Consider the following 8933-nt stretch of genomic DNA (forward strand, 5'->3'; position numbering starts at 1 on the left):
GAGAATCCCCCCGCGAGATCTGTCATCTCAATGACAAATATGACTTTGACATCAGATTTGACGGATTGCGGTCCGATAACTGCAAAGTTGTTGCAGTTATCGGTCTTGCAGTCAAAAAGCGTTGCAGTTAAAAGTCTTGCAGTTATCGAACGGCGACTGTATTAATTCGGTCCTAAAGTTTCTGATTTTTATATATCAGCTGAAACAGTGCAATTTTCTGAGCAAAACGTGATTTTTTAACATGTTTATCGTTGTTATTCGATTTTTAAATGAAGAATAAAAAACTTCTCGGAATGCCATATACATGGGCGAAATGTCATTTAAGACATTTCGAGCAGTTTTTATTCTACATTTAAAAACCGCAGGAAAACGATAAACATTTTTCAAAAATCACGTTTTGCTCATAAAATGCGACTTTTTTTCGATAACTGCTATGTAAACCGAGGAAGTGTGCTATGAGTTATAACATCGAGTACAACATAGAGACGCCAAATCTAATGTTTTTGCTCTTTTCTGTTTTCTTGCTTGATACGGAAATCTCGCCATTCCTTTTATTTTCGAACGAAGAGCCCATACCTAAATTATGAAGAGGTTTTTATTTATATTACATCATTTTTTTGAATAATAAAAAACAGATCCACTGTGTCTACCGCGTCTACTTAAGTAGCGCAAGGGCTAAGCCCCAACCGAAACCAGAGCTGCCAGATTTTATTTTGAAAAATCTGCAACATGTAAAAAATCTGTATTTTGTTCGTGTGCCTAAAAGTTCTCGGGGTTGAGGAAAATAGACTTGGAATCCGACTTTAAACCTCGCCTCAAACCGTAAAGGTTGGGTAAAAAAAGAAAGAAAACTCAGGTCTATAACCGTGTTTTTTTTCCTAAGAAAGCGATCGAATCAGGTATTTGTGTTCCAAAGTTTTTCCGCTTAGCCAAATGTCGGATGTCCAGAAGAAATCAAACATAAGCAATTTCTCGCCTAATTAAATGCCGGTCGGCCAGCAGAAGTCGAACAGAAGTAAAAAAGGGCAAAAGAAGAGCATTGGTTGTCGTCAACGCAAATACAATAAAAATACTATCAGCTGCAAATATTCCACGTCAACGCAAATACAATAAAAATACTATCAGCTGCAAATATTCCACGTTGGATGAAGAAACAGATTTCATAGCCGCAGGTATGTTCGAGAGAACGCAACTTGGATGCAATCCGAATCGAAAAAGTGTGAAAAACAAACCGATCGGACATCGGTTGCTCTAGTATTGCAAGTGGAAATCCTTTAAACAACAATAAAATATTGCTTGAGACTTTTTTTCCGACACTAAATGATTTCATGTTCGGTTATATTTTGGTTTTGCCATTTGAAAAACAACAGCAATAACAAACGTACAAGTAGTGAAATGTCACACGTGCATTGCCTTATGCGATTCGGCCAGTTTGGCGACTATGTGGGAAACGCATTCGAAAAACCGAAAACTGACGTTCGGATGAAATGATTGTGAGGCAGAGCTACCTTTTTTAGTTTTAACATTTTGCGAAACATAAAAAATTCAAATCAAAACTTTAAAAAATCGATTGCGGAAATCCTGTACAAATCTGTATTGAAAATCAAAATTCATGTATGAATTCTGTATCGTGGTCAAAAAATCTGCATAATACAGAAAAATCTGTATACTTGGCAGCCCTGACCGAAACAGCAAAACAATGAAAACAATCCAACCAAATTGACGTTTTTGTATCAGGTTTGACGTTTCTGTATCTTGTGACATATGTTTTTTAATTGTGTGCGCCTCAGAAGGCATTATAACTGTTTACTTTTATTACAAGGTAATTATTAATGAACATGTGGTGTCGTTTATTGGCCGTGGCGGATTTCTGGCCAGTAATGAAACTGAACTGTACCAAAAACATCATATCAAGAAGACTGGGAACTCTGCCTGAGACTGAGCGACAGTTTTGGCAGCGCAGTCTTACAAGTAAAAGTGGAACTGAGGCATGCTAGTGTGTGTGCTGGCGATGCGAATGCAAGCCGATCGCACAGGTTGGACCACCACATACGCCCACTCTGTCTTCGCAGCGATGCAAACTTCCACCTTTAATAGATGGAGTCCGCTGTTTGATTTGACACTTGTCATTTATATGGGATCGATCCAGAGATGCCAGTCTTCTTGATATGATGTTTTTGACTGTACCCAAAAAATGAGTAATGTCGTACTCAAATTTTGAGTAATAATGACTCATTTTAAAGACGCCTAGTGTTACTCAGTTTTGAGTATTTGTGGAGTTACTCAATTTAAGGGTTGTTCCACTTTTTACGAAAATGCGTCAAATGTTACTCATTTTAAAGTTATTATTTACGAGCGTTAATTCGATGTTTTACTCTGTCAAATGTACGTGTGCAACAGGGAAGCCAGATAGGTAGATTTCTGCAAAACGCAGATTTGTATTTCATTGTTGATGTTTCCAAATTGTTTCAGATTTCTCGTGTTTACGTTATTTTCTCACCATAATAGTATGATTTCAATCTTGTTTCGGTTCGTTTTTTTGACAGACTGATGATTTAATATAGTGACAGAAAGGGCTTTGAACGATAAATAAAATGTGCAGTCAAGATTCCACCTAGTTATTATAGTTTATTTGTATTCTGAAGAATAATTTTGTATTTTGTTTTCTTATCTTCCTGTTTGTATTTATATTTATATTAAACACCGCAATTTATAGCGCTTGCTTCCATTACATTACTCTCGATATAAAAAAAAAGAACTATTCTCTGTCATATCAACACGACTTAGTATGCTTGGTGCATTTGTTAAATTTTTCTTTCGTTTTCCAAAATAAATTTTGTGTGCTTCTGCTTTGCTATTTTCATCACTTGTAATTCAAGGTCCTACCGGCCTACGCGGCTTTCTAGTGTAATTCTGTTTCGAGGCCAAATGTGGATTTAGTTTTGTGTTCGAAAGTTTTCCTATCATATGTTATCTGCTCCTTGCATTTACAATGTTTCGAATCAATACTTTGTGTTGTTTCCGTTTGCTGGTTTTGCAATATGATTTGCGAAATAAACAAGCATTCAAATATTGAAACTTTCAAGTCTATGAAAATGATGTATTGAAAAGCTTTCGATGATTTATTCAATCGACAGCAAGGGAAAACAATTAAAAAATAAAAAATAAAAGAAATTTTGAAGAACTTAAATTAAAAACAAAGCATCATATTAATAAATGACTGCGTCGAGAATTATTCATTATAGTTCAATGACATCTAACTTCGAATCATGCATCTTGACAGCATTTTCTTACTGTTTTCTGTGTAATTCTTGATGATATTTTTCCTGCTCAACTGTTTTTCATTTGTCTACTAATCCCTCGCAAGTCCGTTTTCGATTTTTTGCTTACATATGTTATCAATGCATGCATTCCACAGGATGATGTTTATGTTTCGCGAACGCGCTAGAACCACATAACCGTATGATTCAATGATCATATCCACTGTAAAAAGTTAGTTGATGTTTGTAGTTAATAAAACGTGCATAAGCTTGCAGAAACATAAATTCTCACACATCGAATTTCTTACGTCGATATCAGCTGTAAAATAAAATGTTAATTATTATTGAATAAAACATGACTTTGTTTATTTTAAATCAACTCACAGATTTGACTGTTGCCTTAATGAAATCTTTTTTATGCGACAGATCGTGGTCCGGATACTTGGCGTATACCTTTTTACACACCGTTTTCATAGTAATCTCCTCTAAGTTAGCTTCCTCGAGGATTTCTTTGAGGAATTCTTTGATATCGTCCTCCTGTGAAATTTATGATATGAAAGTGCTTTGCATGTTGGCTACAGGATGTTTAATAATGCTTACACTAGGTGGTGCTGCCTCATCTTTTTCCTTGGACTCTTTGCTCGACTTTTCTTCCTTGTTGGTCTTCTTCAATGGTTTCTCGTCTTCCTCCTCTGATTCATTTTCTTCCTGCTCAGGTTCCTCTTCGTCTTCCTCATCTTCAGAACTTTCGTCACGTTTTGATTTCTTGGCTGGGGCTTCACGCTTCGGTCTGCCCCTTCCTGTTGCAACAAGGGTAAAGGAAACACTCAGAATATGATAAAGAGTAATAATTTCAATGCCTACCTTTTGAGGGAGCAGCATTTTTCGCTTTACTGTTATCTGCCGTTTTACCCTTAGCTGGAGACTTCTTCTGCGGCTTCTCGCTGTCCTCGCTCTCTGCTACGGATTCCTCATCCTCTTCTTCGTCTTCACTTTCAGTATCGGCCTTTCGTTTCCGGCCTCGACCCTTAGCTGCCACGGCTCGACCTGCTGGACGCCCTCGACCTCGCGTCGGTGTAGGTTTTGCCTTCTTTTTCTTGGGTTCGTCCTATCATAGTGGAAAAATTGGTAAATACAAGATGTCTAGTCGATCAGGAAGGCTTACATCGCTGAAGTCCTCATCACTTGGGCTTGCGTCAGATTCTTCATCTTCGCTGGACTGCCGGCGACGATTGCGTGCTGAAACCCGATTGCCACGTGCAGGTGCTCGCGCAGATCGTCGTTTGCCAGCGTCTGAGTCGGATCCAGCGGATGGGTTATACTGTGTGAAATGTAATTAGTAACAGTTAATTGAGATGTAAAAAGTTTGATTTAACAGCTGAATACAACTCACGTCGGATCCACTATCGGAATCATTGCGACGGCGTCCCCGTTGTTTGACTACTTTCTCCTCCTCTTCAGAACTGGTGTAATCTACATATAAGGAATTATCTACAATTATCAGATAGAAGGACATTTAGGAATTCTGGTAAAGATTTAGAGAAAAGTATTCGATGCAATGTTAGATGATGAAATGATATAATGATTTGTTGTTAGAGCCCCAATGTACCGCAAACCATACCTTGATAACCACGTCCTGCAGTAGCTCGCTGTGGTCTTCCGCCAGTGCCTTTGGACGTTTCGCGACCACCTTTGGTGGTAGGAGGGGGACGTTTTGCCGGTTTCTTTGCTTCCTCTTCACTGTGGTCTTCCTCATCTTCTGCGGCTTCTTCGTCTTCAGCCTCCTCCTCTGCAAGATGATCATCTCCCTCAGGTTTCTCAAGAAATTTGAAAATTCTTTCAGCTAGTTCCTCCTTGGTTCCCTTACTATCCAGATTGAGAATTTCCGCAGTTTGAGCAAGTTTCTTTGTGTCCATCTTTTCAGCGGCCTGTCGACGTTTCTTGTATTCTTCCGAGTCCGCGTCGAAGGTAAATCCGTCGAATTTTTTCAAATTTTTCTTCATGAACGGAGCCTTGCCTTCCTTTTCGTAGATTATAACATGCAACGTCTGCAGCACATCCATTTTTGATTTTACAATGTTGGCATCAATCAATGCGATGGCTCCCAATGGTTTGCCGGTAACGGAAGGTTTCTTTTCCCCGTTCTTGGCAGCAACGGTGGAAGCTTTTGGTTCCGGTTTCGCTGCCTTCTTCGTCACTTCCTTGCTTGGTTTCGCTGGTTTAGATTTACTGGCATCCTCGTCAGCTTCCTCATCATCATCATCCGCATCGTCCTCCTCGTCTTCTTTCTCTTCTTCTGCGGGATCTTCATCGCCCTCACCATCTTCATCGGTGGCCTCTTTCTTGCTGTCAGCGGATTTCTTAGCTTTGGGCTTGTCGTTAGCTGGAAGTAATTGAGATAACATAATTTTATGATTGGAATTAGATACTTTCGTGGAATCTCTATACTAAATAGATGTCATATCATCTTCTAATAATTGTATGACATTAGTGATGAAAGAAGAATAAGAAAGAAATAATAGATAGAATAAGAAAAAATAGATCCACTTTCACGTGTAAACAAGTTCTATCTTATTTAAACAATAGCTTCGGAGCGATGATTTGTAATCTTATCGTCAAAAGTGAAACACCCGATTATAATTAGAATGTTAATTTTGAAAACTTAGTCGATAGGTATATGGGAAATTATTGAGCTAACTCTAAAGAGCCAAATAAAAGCATTTACACGTTGAGAAAAATAAGACATACTTAGTAGCTCCGTTATGGTTGAGATTATTAAATATAAATAATTCATGTGACGGTGCAAAAGTTAATCCAAAACAAAGCGTAGTCACTGTTTAGTTTTCCAATTTATTGCTTGTAACGGGAAAGAGATACAACGATGGTAACTCAAGGGTATTCATCGAAACAATGTTAACTTCGACAACTCAACCCAGATTTAGAGCACTATTGCAAAAAAGATTGATTTCGATAGTTCACTAGATATTATTATTATTCCATATGATATACGTTATTGCAAACGGACATAAAAAGTAAACAATTTTTCTTCTCAAATAAATAATCATTTCAAAATTTTCGTGCCCATTCAATTGCATTCTAATCAAAACTTTTACCCTGCAAAAATGCGAATAGAAGTAAAAGATCCCCTAATTACAACCTTAAAAACGGATGTTTTTAATAAATTTTAGTTGCAAACCCCGATATGGATTTAAAACAGAAACCTTCGATAGCAAACAATTTCTTGTTGTTAAAATAATGCAAATTTGATAAAATACAATTCGTTTGGTGCAAAAACCTAGCAAACCCGTTGTGTTTTAACAAAGTTATGTTACTTCAAAACAGTTTCGTGATCTGGCTACCATATTTTCTAAGATCTCCGGTGAGCTGAATTTCGAATGAACACAACGTCAACTATTCCTCACAGCTCACCTTTTTCATCGTCAGCAGATGCGGTCTCTTTGCCGCTAACTTCGCCGTTGTCCTCTTCCACCGCATCGGCCTTCTTCTTGTTATCAGCACCAGTGGCCTCTACCTTGGAATCCTCCTTGTCAGTGGGGCTGGATGCTTTTTTCTCTTCGCGATCTTCGGCCTATCAACAAATATAAACAAACGTGGTTGTCAGTATGGGAGAGACCTCCGTAGCTTGCGAGCAAGAGTGTAGTATCAAGTTTTGGGTATTTCGCATTCTACTGGCGAAAACAGGTTCGGTAATGTGCGTATCGCGACTCAAGGCGCTCGATGCGCTGTATTAGTGTGCGAAGCAACCGTCCCCCCATAATGAACAGAGTGGAACGCGAAATAAATTTCCACGACACAAACTCGCACACATTCATACCAGAAGATGAAAATGTAATCACGCGTTTCCCTGTTACCGAGCAAAAGAAATTTTTCCGGGAGACGACTGTACTGTTATTCGTATAACTGGTCTTCGATTTTTCTAAAAATATAGTATCACTCCCTAATTCACAACTTTTATTCGGCAAAAAATGTGTAGAAAGTTGGTCTAAGGCAGAAAACTAAACACATTCACATGCGGGAGGGCGAAAGAAAAGCGAGCACTAAAAAACAAACACAACGCCATCGAAAATAGATGCGTAGCGAGCCAAGTGGACTTTTTCAAATTCGTCGTAGCTCTGCAAATTGATTGTTTCACTGTAGATATCCGTTACAAAAGCTTCACGACTAATGACACTAGTTAATAGTTTCGTTTTGAGGACAAAAAATACTGCAATATCGTACCATTTTTGATGATTTTTTCTCTTTATCGGCGTTTGCCGACATGTTAGCAAAATAGCAAACTTGAAGAATTCGAAACGGTGTTGCCCGATGCCACAAACATTGAAAGAAGACAAACAAGGCGGGCTTTGGAAAGTCGTGAGCAGGGGTGCCAAGCTATTTTTTTAAATGGACCAGTTTTCGAAAAACGAATTTGGTCTCGTGAATCCAACTGTTTCTCTAGTTAACTCTAGTCATTGAAAGTTTATACGTTGGAAGATGCGAGGCCTTCAGAAGGCAATTATCTTTCAATTGGACTCATGCTACTTTGAAAGGCTTTGTTTTGATGTGTTTGTTGTTCGTAATTTTTATGTATCATAGAGTGAGGCGTGGGGCGTCGTTGACAAAAAAACGAAAAGCACAGAGAACAGACATTCATGTTCATATAAAAGAATTTGAAAATCGTGTGTAAAAATTTGCATTAAAATATGTTAATACACTAACGACATCTGTCTTGTGGTGCCCCAGTTGCACTGCATAAATATTGCCGTATCGATATTTTATCGATATCATTTCTTGGTATGTCAGTGACGCGAGTGCCATATAGCGGAAGCATTACCACTTCAGTTAAACGACGGTTGCAAGTTTTTACACATCCTTTGAAAATAAGATGAACGTCTGTTCTCTGTGTTGATAGCACGAAGCCAGAACCAAGTTTTTTTTTGTTCTACTGGGGCCCCGAACAACCTTAAATTAATCAGAAGTCAACAAACCTACCTTTTAAAATCGTGAAATGGGAGCAGGATAGAAATCGGCGAGAACGCAGCTAGCTGGCATCTCTATCCTATTTGCTTTGCTCCGTTAGGAGCTAACATCACTGCGGATCCGCAACTTGCGGGCCCCATTGACAGATGCTATGTTATGCGTATGAAAAGTGGCGGTGATATGCTATCTCGTTTACACACACGCTGAGATGTTAGTCCTCGAAACATGGCGGGATGCCAGCTAGCTGGGAGAACGTGCAAAGCTGTGGACCCACCAACATTGGACGTGGTGAAGAATGCTTGCAAAGAACTGAAGAACCATCAAAGCCGCTTGGAAGGATGGTGTACCGACCGAACTTTTCAAAGTCGGGAGCGAGCGGCTGTGTAGTGCAATTTACTAGATTATCCTAAGGGAACAACCATCTACGGACTGGTTGGAAGGACTCATATGCCCTATCTACAAGAAGGGACATAGACTCGACTGTAATAATTATCGAGGCATAACCCTCCTCAATTCCGCTTGTATAAGTATCTCTCGTATCCTGTTCTAGTGACTGAGACTGTTGCAGGAAGCCTTTGTTGGAGAATACCAATGCGGATTTCGAGCGAGACGATCTACAACGGACCAGATTCACCTTGAGACGACCAGATGTTCACTATGAAACGGATCCTCATCGAGTTTCGAGAACGCAAC

The 8933-nt window shown here is 39.0% G+C and overlaps 1 protein-coding gene across 2 annotated transcripts; it reads right to left on the minus strand.

The window, feature by feature from the left end:
• Positions 1 to 2608: 2608 nt before the first annotated feature.
• LOC129725182 (protein DEK) lies at positions 2609 to 7629 on the minus strand. 2 transcript variants are annotated; one of them, XM_055680707.1, is made up of 9 exons: positions 7500 to 7629; positions 6690 to 6849; positions 4882 to 5643; positions 4654 to 4733; positions 4426 to 4581; positions 4125 to 4368; positions 3861 to 4060; positions 3645 to 3797; positions 2609 to 3579 (listed from the first exon to the last, which is right to left on the minus strand). In XM_055680707.1, exons 1-9 carry the CDS (start codon positions 7539 to 7541, stop codon positions 3565 to 3567), a joined length of 1812 nt encoding a protein of 603 aa, XP_055536682.1. In that variant the 5' UTR covers positions 7542 to 7629; the 3' UTR covers positions 2609 to 3564. The 2 variants fall into 2 exon arrangements, with proteins under 2 accessions (XP_055536682.1, XP_055536681.1); XM_055680706.1 differs by having other exon boundaries at positions 4654 to 4751.
• Between the last annotated feature and the right edge of the window lie 1304 nt (positions 7630 to 8933).

Source organism: Wyeomyia smithii, chromosome 2, assembly GCF_029784165.1.
Source record: "Wyeomyia smithii strain HCP4-BCI-WySm-NY-G18 chromosome 2, ASM2978416v1, whole genome shotgun sequence".
Taxonomy (NCBI): domain Eukaryota; kingdom Metazoa; phylum Arthropoda; class Insecta; order Diptera; family Culicidae; genus Wyeomyia; species Wyeomyia smithii.